Raw genomic sequence first — 15842 nt, forward strand, 5'->3', positions numbered from 1 at the left:
TTAAGAGACTTTGCATGCAGTACTTGTATTCATGTCACTTATATTAATAGCACATAGAGAGTATTTCCTATATAGCATGTCACCAAATACAGAAGTCCGCATGCTTCTTCCTAAATTTATAAAGTATTTTTTTCCTTCTAAAAGGACGCAACTAGACTTGAATTTACTCCCGAATACTCCGAAAAAGTGCTCAGTTCGTCCATAAAATGTGTTTTTATTAATTTAACCAGATACTAAAGGTTCTAAGCTAGCTAATGCTAAGTCATCCGCCCTCTTTACGATTGAAGTGGTCTTGTATAGATGTTCAATCCATTTGGGACACACCTAGGACAAATAGATTGGACATCTACACATTGGACATTCGTTGCTGTCACTGTATAAGTAATTAATGTATTGCAGATTGGAAAACTGTGCTTTAGAAGTCTTAATTTATTTAAATACCAACGAGAAGCAACTTATGCCCACCCTCCGACTGTAACATCACCAGAGTGGGTCTCTAAATTTAACCCCCCTTCCCTTCTGAGTGTAGCAATGACAACAACCTGACACCTCTTTAGCCACTCGGTGAGGTCATCCCGCAGTTCCTCCTGTGTCCTCACAGTTCACTGTCCATCTTGAAGAGACCCTCGTCCACCTCCATTGCCGGCAAGGACTTCTCCAAGGCAGGTAAGACTTCACCTATACCCGTCAATAGAGTCTGGCACGGCAATGTTTGCGTTGTGGAGGTCACGCTAACGCTAATTCCTAGGGGAAGACATGTCTCTCTTCTCCACCATGACGACCGGGGAGAGGAAACGTCAGGCTTTGGCAATCTGCAGGGAGATTCAAGGCCTGGAAGGTACTTTGTAACATTTTGTTTGGACTACTTCAACAGTTTTCTGAGGTCACTCTTATATAAATAAGCAAATGAATCATTTCCCACCCAAATGTAACCGAGGACTATGTCCTGGTTATCTGGGACACGATATTTGGGGTGAGGACAACTGGTCTCTGGCTCTGAATGCCACCGACAGCTGAGTCAAATGCGAATTCTCTCCTGTTTGTCTATGCAGACGTGGACATGGATCTCGGTAAGAAGGTCAGCGTGCCCCGGGACATCATGCTGGAGGAGTTGTCCCTAGAGTCCAATCGGGGTTCAAGGCTCTTCAAGATGAGGCAGCAACGCTCACAAAAGTACACCTTTGAAAACACCCTCAATGACAGGAACTTGCACCTCGATGTAGGCACCCACTCGCCCATCAAATGATGCTGCCGGTCTTTTGGTCACCGGTCAAATAGTGACAGAGAGTTTACTGTTGAAGCCAGCTGTCAAAATTATATTCATGAAGGAGAGTTTACTATCTAAGAGAGAGAGTTTAATATCTAAGTACTGTTTAATATCCAAGTAGTGTTTAATATCCAAGTATTGTTTAATATGTAAGTAGTGTTTAATATCCAAGTAGTGTTTAATATCCAAGTAGTGTTTAATATCTAAGTAGTGTTTAATATCTAAGTAGTGTTTAATATCCAAGTAGTGTTTAATATCCAAGTAGTGTTTACTATCTAAGTAGTGTTTAATATCCAAGTACTGTTTAATATCCAAGTACTGTTTAATATCCAAGTACATTTGACCGGCGACCAAAAGACTGGCGACCAAAAGACCAGCGACCAAACGTCCGAGCACCAAGTAGAACTAGTAATTTCTGTGTTTTAAGTGGTAGTCCGACTACCCAAAATGTATAAACTTGGATTTATAATACCCCCTACTCTACTCCCTCTTATCTCAACAAGTGAAGTTTTGGCATACTTTGTTTGTTTATTTAGCGCTCAAGGCCAATTCAAGTTATCCACATTTCCTCAGGAAGAGGCGGAGCAAATCGCTATCCTTCACGGGCATGACTGGGCCACAAACACTTTGTTTTTATGCCAATTTAGAAAACAACCAACTCGCCGTCTGATAATCCTAATTCCCCTGAGGATGGCAACACTACCGAGAAGAACGTTGGCGAACACTGGGACAACGCCACGACTGTCCCGGATCGCATCGCACCCGGTAGGCCTCGCCACAAAGACACGGGATTGTCTTTAACTCAAAGACACACGTCAGGGAGAACATTTCTATCAATGGTAGTGAAAGATACAAGTGGACTTTTTGCCCAGGGCTTTGTTTTTGTTTTTTTTGCTGTACTCGTCTTTCCCCTGAAGGCAAAACATCCACTCAGGAAGGAGGATTGTTCATTGTGAGCATTGTGAGTCCCTCCCCCCTCGTATTCCCCCTCATTATGTAAGCCTCCCCCCCCCCCCCCCACCCGTCCTCCCTGAATGATGCACTGGCTTTAAAGGATCTTACTTTAGATCGGCCTCTCTCTCTTTCCAACATTTTTACACACACAAAACACATTTTTCCTGAAAGAGGATTCACATCATTTCATTATTTTGGGTTTGTCATAATACCACATCAATAAAACAACTTAAAATATGTTAGAACTGTTTGTGGCTGTTTCAATTTCAGTGTTGGCAGTGAAAATATGACCCTTTAAAAACTGTTCAGGCTATGGGGGTCCTCTAAAAGACGTCCCCTTGGAGAAATTCAACAGCACGGCTGTCCCAAAGTCCTATCGCTCGCCGTGGGACCGGTCTCTGTCCCGAGAGGACATTCTCATTTCCCGGGTGTCCGAACCGGAACCAGCAACGGACTTTCCGGACTACAAAAGCTTCAATAGGTAAATCTCCCTCTCCCAATTGCCGGCAAATTGCCTCCCATTCACCGGCAGACCCTCCCCCTCCCCCACAGAGTTGCCGTCCCCTTCGGCGGCTTCTCCACGGCACCCCTCAAGAACCCCAAGCCGGACTTGGTCTTATCCGACTACCCCGAGCTCATAGAAACGACTTCAACCCATCGCCCTTCCTTCAACCGGGCTGCTTTAGGATGGTGCTCGGCAGGTGCTCCGGCACCCCTCCGTGTCATGTCTCCAGACACCACGCCGGCCCCTGAGTCAGATGATCTTTGATCCGCCCCCGTAAATCTCAACAAAGTACAGCAACCTGTGGAGTTGTCACAAATTGATGTATAAAGATTGTTTTTCTTCAATAAAATTGTGTCCAGTGCATTTCTTAACACTCTTTGTTGATTGGACGTGGATGAGTACTATCTTACTCCTCACTCTGAATACATATGTACTGGAAATGAGAATCTCTTACTCCGTACATTCCAGGCGTCAGTCGGTGCGCGCTAGGAATGCGAGCCACTCCCTTTCCCACCCACTCCCCGCGCTCTAATATTGGATTGCCCAGCTAGAACGGTGCGTCCAATCAGTTGGAAAGTGGGAGAGCGGCAGGGAATGAACATTTTGTTTCCGAGATAGACTCTTAGAAAGAGTTTTAGTGTCCCACGCAAGTGCCTGAAAAAGGTTATGTGGATGTATGAACTATATTTGAACCCTGATTGTTGTATTGATGGAAATAATTGTGGCACAGGCGGTCAAAAATGGCGGATGCAGACCATTCGATTATTTGTGTTTGACTGCTCTACCCTCTAGGCCTTTTGCCTGGTCCAGTGTTTCATCAAGGGAACAAAAATGTTATTTGTTTTGAAGTAGTGAGCAGGATTCCCACCCAGGACCCAAAATCTTAAAAGTTAATGCTCTAAACACTCATGGAGTCATCAGTGGGAATTGAACCCACACTTGCCTGCACTAAAGTCTGGTGAGTTAACCACTAGACCACAAGTCAGTCTCAGATCTTGCAATAAGTTGGCACTCATTATTTACTTTCTCAGGCCGCACAAAATGATGTGGCGGGCCAAATTTGGCCCATGGGTCGCCACTTGGACACCCAAAAAATGGTATATTGTACTATGTTTTTTTTAAAATAATCCAATCCTAAAAGAGAAAGGTCGGCACTCATGATTTACTTTCTCGGACCGCCCAAAATGATATGGCGGGCCAGATTTGGCCCCCGAGCCACCACTTTGACACCCAAAGCTTTCTGACTATCTGTTTTAGGATTAAAAGAAATAAAACACAACATACTTTTACTTGTTTAATGCAGCAGAGCCTGCAGAACTGATTGTGAAGGCATTGAGGCAGATTTATGAACCTGGCAACAAATAATAGCTGAAATGTGATTGGTTAAATGCTTTAATATGAAAATACACATCCAGAAAGCAATAAAAGGAAGCTAAAAGACAATTTGGAAGTATTTATGGACAAAATATAGTACATGATTGAGATCATTAGACCATCAGAGAAGGCCTTGAAGGCCCTGACGGCACACCACTAGCTTTTATGTAACAGGATCACACAGATGGTGAACAAATGTCTGACGTCACTTTTGCCTGTATAAAAAAAATATACAAAATATTTAAAAAAAAAACTGCAACTGTACCATGGCCAGTCAATATTTAACAGCCCCGCCCCCCTTTAATCATTGGTTCTCGCACTACTGGAATCGAAACGGCAAGTATGCATGCGATGTGCAAGTTGGGAGCGTGCACGCGCACGCACGAGCGAGCGAGCGCGCGCGCGTCCGCGTGCAGTCGCATGGCACACTGCAGTAAACAGAGTTGAGGAAGGGGCGTGACTTAAACATCTTTGCTCGGAAAATATCTCTCATTCACTTCAGGTGCCGCAAGTGGACGCGTTTTTGTGTGTTTTGGACCGAATCACGTCATAACAAAGGGACTTACTTGGCGTTTTTTTGCGGGGTGGGAGTTGAAAACCAGGACGGAAGTTCTCAGGACAGACGCCCCTCCTCCTCCTCACTTTTTACCTTCGCAATTGTGCTTTTTGGGGGTTTATCACAGCTCACGTGGATCAATTCCAGTCCATTGACAAGGTAAGTTTGTGTTTATAACTTTAATGTTGTGAATGCGGACGGGAAATGTAGAACTTGAATGCAGCACAGGTGTGGTGGAGAATCAGGAAGTAACTCGGCCAGGTGTGCGTGTTGACTTTGAAAAGGCGATAAATGTGTCAAATAAAGGCAAAACTCGACGTAAATGTTAAAAAGGAGGGGTATTTAGTGGGAAAATGTTGAAAGTTGTTTATTTAAATCAAGTTAGGGACTGTTATTGGACACCTGGGAAGAACTGTGTTGCGTTTAATGTAATGGGATAAAAAGCTACTTTGCCAGGTGGCACTGGAATTGTTGCTATGGTGACTTGTGAAGAGCCAAAATGTTTGAACTCTATTAGCCTATATAGTATTTATTTTTTTTAGAGTATATATGTTGTGTTGACAAATATTTGGGTTAGACGTCTAGTGACGTCAATGGCATAGACCAGGGGTGGGAAAGCCTTGTCCCGGGGGCCACATTGACTTTAAAAATGTGACAGATGGGCCGGGTTAGCACAAGATGCGATACATATAAAAAAGTGCATCCGTTAAAAGTATATATGAAACATAAACTCTCTCACTTAGCTCTTTCACCCCTAGTTCCCATATTTTACCACACGTTCGCCATATACACACATCAAAAGAGCCACATATGGCTCCTGAGCCATAGTTTCCCTACCCCTTGGCTTACAGCAAGTGTGTCAGACACAAATCAAGGTTACCAGGACGTTATTTATATCCGTTTTTTTAAAAAATGCATATTTCGGCATCCCAATAGAAACAGAACCCCCCATGGTCCGAAATGGGTCCGTTTTTGAGGGTGTCATCGGGAATTTATGCCTCCCATGCAAAAAAAAACAACCCTCTCTAACGAGCAAGTGCCAGATTTTTAACTGAATTTGCTGACCTCGACAAATCTGGACAAACCTTTTCATTCACAGACTTCCGAATTTGAAGTAAAAACAGAACAAATCAAAGTTGGCTTGTAAGAAAATGTTTGTTTAGAGAAGAATTCCGACTGTAGCTTTTTCAATTCCAATTGTTTCAAGACCGGGAGCCTTCCTTTAGCTCTTTCCTGTTCCTCTATTATTGAGTTTTTTGATCTAGTTGATGTAGTGACCCCATTTCCACTCTCGGGATCAACGATTCCCGTTTTTATCGCTTCTTAAGTTCCCTGCCAATAAGTACTCTGAAGTTTTTTTTTTTTAAATGGAGGAGGAAGCCAAGGAATGAAGTATTTTAGATCCGGACAAACGGAAGGAAGTCTTTCCAGTTTATAAACAGTGAAGATGACGTTGGATTTGATTTAAAAGGGTGTCCGTTTTCTCCTGTTTTATTAGGCAATCGTAAAAATGGCCGCCCTGGAGGAACGCTGACTCATCATTCCATGTCACTGGAACTTCTATAAGTAGTCTAGAATGGTTCCCGCGGTTTGTTTTGAGAGAAAAACGCCATGTTTTCTCTCTTCCGTTGGGCGACTAATCTGAAAAAAACTTGCAGCTCTTGAGCAACTTGGAGCTTAAGTGATTGCTTTGGAATTTGGTTGCCATGGAGGCCGTCTGCAAAGTAGCGCCGCTGTTTAATTGAATTGCGCCAGCGTGATGACTTGAAATGTACAAGTACTTCGACTACAGCGTTCCGTGGTTGTCGTTTCGTCATCCTTCCGGGATTGTTGGAATTCCACGGTAGTGAGGTTGCCCTACTGGTTTTGGATGTAGGGCATAACCTGAAACTAAACTTTATTTATATACATATTCGTGTTAGGGCTTGTACAGACGATCCCCAACTTATGAACGAGTTAGGTTTCGAGCAGTTGTTCATAAGTTGAAATAGTTCAAATTGAAGTTGATTCAGTGCTATATTTTTTATTATAATTCATGTTTAAGCCCTATTAAAGTATATTGAAGGTTTATATAAGTGCATTTCTATGTTTAAGGCCTACATACATATACTACATCGGCCCACATACATATACTACATAGGGCTACATACATATACTACATAGGGCTACATACATATACTACATAGGGCTACATACATATACTACATAGGGCTACATACATATACTACATAGGCCCACATATATATACTACATAGGCCTACATACATATACTACATAGGCCTACATACATATACTACATAGGCCTACATACATATACTACATAGGGCTACATACATATACTACATAGGGCTACATACATATACTACATAGGCCTACATACATATACTACATAGGGCTACATACATATACTACATAGGCCTACATACATATACTACATAGGGCTACATACATATACTACATAGGCCTACATACATATACTACATAGGGCTACATACATATAGTACATATGCCTACATACATATACTACATATGCCTACTTCAACGAACTGGGCAGAGGAAGGTAGATCCTGGGTGAAATGAGTACTCACAGCGCCAGGCGTCGATATTAGCAATACAAAAAAAAAAACGCAGTTTGCAGACATGTTCGTATAGACCGTTTGTTCGTAAGTTGAATGTTCGTAAGTAGGGGAGCGTCTGTACTGTCAAAATTATGCTATGTTTTGTGTTGTTTGTTGTATATTTGACTTCCAAAGTACTACATTTTTGCTTTAGGCATTAATTTATGGAAAGGACCTTGAAGTGGGGTTGCATATGTGGAATAAGCAAAGGCTAATTTGTTTTTTAAAGTGTGGCATGGTGTTTTTTTTTTGAGAAAAATGAATGAATGACGATAATGAAATTCAAGTGGTTCTAGCTACTGTTTGTTATTGCTCAATGACCTCGATGATGACCTCGGCTTGGTTTTTATGGTCTGTTTTCAAAAGTTAATGTACAAACTTTGTTGACATTCCTGAAAATGTCCAATCGGGTCATATTTGGGAGTATTTTTCCAAACAATCTGCCATAAAACAACAAGCAACTCCCTCTTACAAACATTCCGGGTCAGGTTATGAAACTCTTATGACTCTTTGTTGTTGTGTCTTTGACAGATCCAGCGAAGATGACTCTTCTGATTGGACACCATCCCACCTGTGGACAAGGACCCATCATATATTCGCAATTTGGATTATAATTTTTTCAGTTTTTGGAGATTTTCCTTACATTCCCAAGACCTGGACTACCAGCCCATGCGTAGCAGGGCGTCATCAGAAACTCTTGGAATCACTTAGCCCTTTTTTCGGAGTAGGGGCGGGGTCTTACCAGTCATCCGAGGGGCGAAGGGACTGCCAACCCTTGCTGTCTCGGCTCAAAGATGCAAAAGGGCAGAACCCAACAACCCATGGGGTTGTTCCGGTTGTTTCGGAGGCCGGGGGGCAGCAATTTGAGGAAGTCCTACCAGCTGGGGAGTATGCTGTCTCTCGCTCCTACTAAAGGACTGCTGAATGAGCCGGGTCAAAATAGCTGCTTTCTTAACAGTGCCGTACAGGTAAGGCTCGGTGAAAGACATTGCTTTGTGGTTTTACTTGAGGAGAACATGCGTGAAGGGAATTATGTAGATGAGAGAGTTTAATATCTAATAGAGAGAGTTTATTATCTAAGTGCAGTTTAATATCTAAGTACTGTTTTTATCTAAGAGAGAGCGTTTAATATTTAAGAGAGTTTGATATCTAAGTACTGTTTAATATCCAAGTGCTGCTTAATATCCAAGCGCTGCTTAATATCCAAGTGCTGCTTAATATCCAAGTAGTGTTTAATATCCAAGTACTGCTTAATATCCAAGTACTGCTTAATATCCAAGTACTGCTTAATATCCAAGTACTGCTTAATATCCAAGTACTGTTTAATATCCAAGCACTGTTTAATATCCAAGTACTGTTTAATATCCAAGTACTGTTTAATATCTAAGCGCTGCTTAATATTCAAGTACTGTTTAATATCCAAGTACATTTGACCAACGACCAAAAGGGACCAAAAGACCAGCGACCAAACGTCCAAGCCCCATTCCTGAAGTACACCTTTTGTATTGAGTGGTTTAAATTTTCGCAATTTGCTGTGCAATCTGTTTCCCAACCTTCAAAGCCTGACTCAGCCAGACGTTTTCCATCTTAGTCACCCCCACTGCACTACTTATTTTCAGCAAAATATTCATACACTTGCACAATATGACTAGTGGGGTGTTTGTTATCGGCTTACCTCACGCTTTCCAGTCAGCAGCCCGCAGTGAGGTCACACTTCAACCTCTCGTGACTCACAGGGTGAGGCGGCAGATGAGCACCCTCCCCCGTTGGTTTTGTTTCTCTTCTCAAGGACTTTGAAATCCCGTAAAACCTTGTACTCACTGTTTTCTTTGTATTTCTGCAGGTTCTTTGGCAGTTGGACATCTTCAGACGCAGCTTAAGGCAGTTACCTGGCCACTTTTGTTTAGGGGAATCGTGCATTTTCTGCGCCTTAAAGGTACTACGCTCTTTAACCAACCAATTATCTTTTAAACCCAAACCATATCCTCATTCTTCTACCCTTCCACCCCGACTTCAGGGTATATTTTCCCAGTTCCAGCACAGTCGAGAGCGAGCACTCCCATCGGACAACCTGCGTCACGCCTTAGCGGAGACCTTTAAGGATGAACAGCGCTTCCAGCTTGGTTTCATGGACGATGCGGCGGAGTGCTTTGTACGTTATGTTCTCTATTAAATGCATCAATGGCCGCTGAGTGGTCCCTTAAGGGAAGCCTATGGCTCAGGAGCCACATGTGGCTCTTTAGATAAGTGCATCTGGCTCTTTGCTAACCTTGTGAGCTAAAATATGGAAACTGCTGATGACAGAATTGAAATATTACATCTAGAATTGCTTTAATCGTCATTTTCTTGCAGTAGACTCTTCTGGAATGCATTTTTATTGATTATCAGCACCATAGGGATCTTTTACTACTAGAATATTCATTTTTTCCACTTTAAAAGTGGTGTAATTACAAAAAAATGGAAAAGACACTGGTTTACATGTATGTATTTGGACTTTTAAATTCGTAGTATGTCTCGCAACGAATAATATAAGAAAATATGAATTATTTTTCGCCAAAAAGCTTCCCGACCCCTGCCCTAAAGTTTAATTCACCCTTTGTCCATAACAGGAAAACATCCTGGAGAGAATCCACTTGCACATTGTACCCGAAGACAGCGACGCCTGTACCTCAAAATCATGCATCACCCATCAAAAGTTCGCCATGTCTCTATACGAACAGGTCAGTGGACACCTTTTTGTCCTACAAGCGACCTATCCGCCATTATCCAACATCCGGCAAAACCTCAGTGGACTTGATTCTGCTCGGGTTGTCCGATGCACAATCAGCACAACCCGCTAAATCGCAGATGGCGTGGGTAACTGGACACTGGATGCTGAATTTTGCTAACTAAACACTTTACTGCAACAAGAGGAAGATAAATCTGTATAGCAATGTATTATAAAAGCAGTAAATTCAGGTGTTTATCTATTGTCATGCACTTCTTTGGTACTTGAGCTTATCTGTGTATTTTTGAGTACACAAAACTAATTTAATTGTTATTGTCTACAGTCGGTGTGCCGTAGCTGCGGGGCATCATCTGACCCGTTGCCGTTTATAGAGCTAGTGCATTATGTCTCCACCACCGCACTTTGGTAAGGCAGCGGTAGCACGAAACCCCCCATCACTCCTCGCCATTGTCCTCCAATCTTGTCCATTTTTCAGCCAACAGATGTTTCAGCGCAAAGACGACTCCTTCGGGGAACTTTTGCAGGCCGCCTGCACTGTCGGAGATCTTCGGAATTGTCCCGTAAGTGTCCTTAACTATCATAAATGTCCTCTTCTAAATTAGGAGGACTTCAAATACATTTTTTAGTTCTTTTGACACCACAAGATGATTCTATGTCCGTTCCCTTACTCTAGAGCAAATGCGGCCAGCGGATTCGAATCCGCCGAGTCCTCATGAACTCCCCGGAAATCGTCACCATCGGTTTTGTCTGGGACTCGGAACAATCGGACTTAACCGAGGACGTAATCCGCTCCCTGGGGCCACACCTCAGCCTTTCCACGGTAAGCACTTGCGTAAAACCAAACCCCCTCACTGTGTTAGGGTCTCCAGTTCAAAACATCCCAGGTCAGGTGGTTCAAATCCCCTCCCTTTACAGACTGGGCTAAAAACCCTTTTGGCCTACACTGCTGGAAATCAAACCGGGGTGGGCTCACAGCCCTGTTACATAACTTCCGCACTCGAGTGTTTATTTCACGTGCTTCTTAAGCCCTGGCTACAAAAGCGCCAATTCGGCAGACTCGGTGTTGGAATCAACATTTACGCTTGCCCAAACGCCTAACTCCGCCCTCTTTGTCGGCCATCTATTGTTCGGCACAGTGAGAACTGGCTGAGCAGGAAGTTCATGAGCGACAAAGTCTGGCTCTTCCTTGGGTTTTGAACCCGCCCTGCCTTGACCCTTTTAACCCACGAGTTGCTACCTAACATGATCCATTGTCCACTCAGCTGTTCTACAGGGTGACTGACGAGCACGCCAAAAAGGGCGAGCTGATGCTAGTGGGGATGATCTGCTACTCAAGCCGCCATTACTGTGCCTTTGCTTACCATACCAAGTCTTCCAAGTGGGTCTTCTTTGACGACGCCACTGTTAAGGAGGTGAATGAAGCCGCCATGGTTATCTACCGCCCTCTATCTGTGTTGCGTGTCCTATTCTATGTATTTTTATTTATTTATTTGGTTCTCACGCTCCCTCCTAGCCACGCCGTAATCTTAATTTACTTAATTAAGAAGCACGCTGGCATCTGTTCGACTGTAGCGCGTCTTTGTGGCGCCAGAACCTGAAGCAACCGCGCTAATGTGATTGTACGGGACTCCCACTGATTGGACGGTGAACTCAAATGTTCTATTCTGATATCTGTTGCCATTCATGACAAAAAAACCCTGAAAATAATCCAAATCGGCTCCTATTATGATCGCCCAACCCTATTTGGCATTGTACCATTTCTCACACTCGCTCAGGAAACAGAAGTACTACCTTCCTACTTGTACTTGCTTCATTGTTATGTCCTCAATGAGCTTCCTTTTTTCTGAGCACACTGAAACCTGATCCTTTTGGGACTTGTAGGTGGGCTCCCGGTGGAAAGAAGTGGTCAGCAAATGTATTAAAGGTCACTTGCAGCCTCTTCTTCTCTTCTATGCTAACCCAAACGGTAGCGCCGTTACCGCAGAGGATGCACAACTGGGAAAAAACCAGCACAAGGACCCCGAGAACGGAGAAGGTAAGTTACAAAATCCCCAAAAAAGTATCCATTCTCAAAGTACAAGCCAGTTTTTTCATCATAACTATTTTATTTTTGTTACTTTCTGTCCATTTAGGGTTGACATCTCCACTCCCGTCCCCCAAGAAACTGGAACTGACTTTGGAGAACCTGCAGGCCCTTCTGGGTCTTCAAGGTTCCCTAAAACAGAAAGGTTCTTCTACCCTGAGCCGCAACAGTGCCCATACAAGTGGAGGACAGGGACCGGGTAGGTCAGGGGAGTCGGGAATCCTTTTTGATGGAAAGAGCCTTAAACAATTCATATTTTTTTAAATGTTAATCCTTGAGAGTCATGCTCGGAATTTAAAAGTCAACATATATGAGAATGTGTGCGTTTTTGGGGGTAAGGGGTCTGGGTTTTGGGTTTTTTTGGGGGTTAGGGGTCTGGATTTTTTATTTGTTGGGGTTAGGGGTCCGGGTTGTTGATTTTTTTTGGGTTTAGGGGTCCGGGTTTTTTAGTTTTGGGGGTTAAGGGTCCGGGGGTTTTGATTTGTTGGGGTTAGGGGTCTGGGTTTTTGATTTGTTTGGGTTAGGGGTCCGGGTTGTTGATTTTTTTGGGGTAAGGGATCTAGTTTACCTCACAGGTTAGCATGTGGCTCCCGAGCCATAGGTTCCCTACCCCTGGGGTAGGTGATAAAATACTTTCACCATTCCTACAAATGTGTGTCTTGTTTTTTTGTAGTGAGAACGGGTAACGGTGACCCCAGACGTCCACCCCGAGAGATTTCCAGGGAGAGAGACAGGAGAGAGGCCTACCCGTTGGGAAGAGACTTGGATGTGATTGGTCAACGGCGGCAGGAATCACGTTACAGAGGTTGGTGGCGTACATGCACGGCTTTTAGCGCACTCCCGTTCTTACGTAAGCGTCGGTTAGGGAGCGACGTGTCAGAAAGGGGATTAACTGCTGACGTACGTCGGTCTGAGCCTTCTTTCATCCTGCTCTCTCTGAAGCACAGCTCTGATTTTCCTTCTCATAACTCCAAAAAAATGTAAAAAAACATACAGCAGATCTATATTCACTATTGTTATAATTGCGTATTCACTTTGATATAATTTCCCGATTTTAAATAGCCACTTGGGTTCCTTTTTAAACTGTTAAAATGAGCTTCAATTGAAAGTTTTTGGGAGTGGCTATTCAACTATAACAAAATATGATTTATTCCCACATAGAACCTGGTCAAGAACGCGTCCAATCCCGCTCCATCTCCCCTCCAGAAAACGGTTTCAAGTACCACATGGAGCCTCGTCTCTACAGCAGCCAGGGTAAAGGCCCCTCGCGAACCGAACGCCCGGTTCAACTCGGCAGCCGGCCTTCCCACGGGTCCCTCCGCTTCACCTCCGGCGTTCGAGTCCTACCCCCCGAGCCCGCCCCGCCAAGCAGAAAACCCGACTTGGACGACTACGATACGGACAGCAGTCAAGAGTCTCGTGGGAACAGTCGAGGTCGACCTGCTCGCCCTTGGAAACCCACGCGGGAAGCACTGAACGTGGACAGCGTCTTAAGCCGTGAGTGGCGGCGAGAAAGCTCAGGAAGGCGACCTAGCGCTAAATCGCCCACTCGGGAGACCGTTCGACCCACTAGAGACGAACGCAAAGCCAAGAGCCTCATGACTATTTACGAGGACGAACGCCGGCAGGAAAATGGTGGCGGCCACAGCTCTCCGGACCCCCCGGTCGGCTTTAGCTACAGCGAGAAGGACCGATCTAAACCCTCAACCACTCTCAAAGTCTACAATGACAACTGGAAGATTCAGCGGACGGAATCCGGCTATGAAAGCAGTGACAGAATCAGTACCAGTTCTGCTAATTTGGACTCACCCGTGGTGGAGAACTACCCCAACAAAGACCTTCGACCTATTCCCGAGCTGAATCTGACCAGGTGACTACAAACCCAATTAATTTTGACTCACTACAATGTCAAAAGAACTGAATTGTACGTTGTTGTCTTGTCTTTAGGGATCAATTCCCTCCCAGGGCAGCAAATGATGACAACCCATCACACACTACCTTTTTAACCAGTAAGTCTCCATTGTTGACTACAGAAATGTCCGATCCAGTAAAAATCCAGACATGGTGTCCTAACAATCCATAGTAGGCTTCATCTACATGACCTCATCTCTCCCATACCATCAGAAGAACAAACGATTGGATGGATTGTTCCATATGGCGCCCGAGTCCCTTTAACTCTCTAACATATCAACTTTCCATGAGTGGAAAATGTCAAGTGAACACAACTAGATGCGATTTCACTCAAGTTGGTTTATCCAGTGTTCAAAGCAACCCTAAAAATGGCCTCCACAGTTACAGTATGACTAAATAACAGACCCTAACCCTGATAGGACCTTAGGACCCCTTAGCCATGATGGATTCCCTCACTTTTGGTGTTAATTGTCTGTTTTAGGAGTTGTTTTAATCACAATCAGGTTTTAGGGCATAGAAACTGTCTCTTAATTTTGAAAGTCTTGTATTATCGGTGTTAGTAAGGATTACATGAGTCTGGGGGTAGCGGCATTTAGCCTTTAGCTGTAGCATTCTAACTAGAACACATTTCAGCCAGAGTTTTAACATCTATCCACTTTCTATTTGCCTTTGCAGGTGAGCAAGGCAGAACATCTCCAGAGATGCACGACTCTAACAAGCCGTTACAAAGGTAAAGGAAATCAAACCCTCTTCTTGTGAGTCCATAGAGGTTTCAATAGGATTCTTCTTTTGGGTTTTCAGAAAAAGAGCCTTCCGGTATACTCCAGGAGTCTTTCAGTATGACATGGACGATCCACCGAGACCAGTACCAAATCTCTGGACCAAGACCAGCAGCTCTGACAACTTAGCCAGAACTTTCTCTGAACACCAGGGGATCGACATAGACCGGTCGCCACCTCCTCTACCTCCCAAACCCTTTACCGGCGATGCAATCAACTCGGGACCAGCGCCGGAAATCCCCGCCCGCCGACCTGCCCTTTCCCACAACACCCTGATCCGCTGGATCGAGGCACCGGCCGAGCACCGTCTCTGGTCTGACGCTAGCTCTAACAAGTCCTCAGACCAAGACCGGAATGACCTGTCAGCCAGTGAGAGCGAAGAGAAGCACTCTGGACATGAGGGAGCAGAGTCCCCAGACCTGGTTTTGCCTACAACTTACTTCTCTGTGGATAACTGCATGACGGACACCTACCGGGCTAAATACCACAAGAGACCCGCCTTGTATATGAGGACACAAGAGCAGGTGACGTCTTCTGGGGAGAGTGACGTGGACGCCAAAGCTCTTCCTGTGTCTCAGTTAGAACTCTCAGAGGACCGGATGGAATCAGGTATGCCTAAAACTGCCATTTTGCTTTTAAATTGGACCTCCAACTCTTAAGGAACTCCCAATCCAGCCTAGCTAGCTAACTCTCAATTAGCGAACCTTATCTAACTTGTATTATATTTACATGCCATATTTGACCTCTCTGGTTAATGGAGAGCCATATGCACCCATGGAAAGAGCCATATACAGCTCCTGAGCCATAGGTTTCCCTACCCCTGTACGGAGTGAACAGAAATAATCATAAATAATCAATAAATAATCAATAAATAAGTCATAAATCGGTACAAAGTGACTCAATGGGTTTAGCATTAAGTCTTGATGAGGTTCTACTTGGTGCCGAATTCCGGGAATGAACTGTTCTTGTTTGTCTTGTCTGTTATAGTACTGATCTGTATACCCATTTAACCTCTTTCTCCATTTAAAAGGCTATTCCAAACCAGTGGCAAAGTGGAACCCGGTGAC

The 15842-nt window shown here is 44.1% G+C and overlaps 2 protein-coding genes across 2 annotated transcripts; both read left to right on the forward strand.

Moving 5' to 3' along the window:
- The first annotated feature begins 11 nt into the window (after positions 1-11).
- Positions 12-3245, forward strand: LOC144213808 (myozenin-2-like). The gene is made up of 6 exons (XM_077742464.1): positions 12-666; positions 749-838; positions 1053-1219; positions 1915-2032; positions 2531-2702; positions 2774-3245. Exons 2-6 carry the CDS (start codon positions 757-759, stop codon positions 2988-2990), a joined length of 756 nt encoding a protein of 251 aa, XP_077598590.1. The 5' UTR covers positions 12-666; positions 749-756; the 3' UTR covers positions 2991-3245.
- Positions 3246-4492: 1247 nt separating this feature from the next.
- Positions 4493-15777, forward strand: usp53a (ubiquitin specific peptidase 53a). The gene is made up of 16 exons (XM_077742342.1): positions 4493-4815; positions 7806-8242; positions 9118-9210; positions 9292-9426; positions 9884-9994; positions 10325-10407; positions 10478-10562; positions 10676-10822; positions 11265-11414; positions 11884-12037; positions 12135-12284; positions 12759-12890; positions 13247-13955; positions 14033-14094; positions 14672-14726; positions 14798-15777. Exons 2-16 carry the CDS (start codon positions 8069-8071, stop codon positions 15432-15434), a joined length of 2877 nt encoding a protein of 958 aa, XP_077598468.1. The 5' UTR covers positions 4493-4815; positions 7806-8068; the 3' UTR covers positions 15435-15777.
- Positions 15778-15842: the final 65 nt, after the last annotated feature.

The sequence above is a fragment of the Stigmatopora nigra genome, chromosome 20 (assembly GCF_051989575.1).
Source record: "Stigmatopora nigra isolate UIUO_SnigA chromosome 20, RoL_Snig_1.1, whole genome shotgun sequence".
Taxonomy (NCBI): Eukaryota; Metazoa; Chordata; class Actinopteri; order Syngnathiformes; family Syngnathidae; genus Stigmatopora; species Stigmatopora nigra.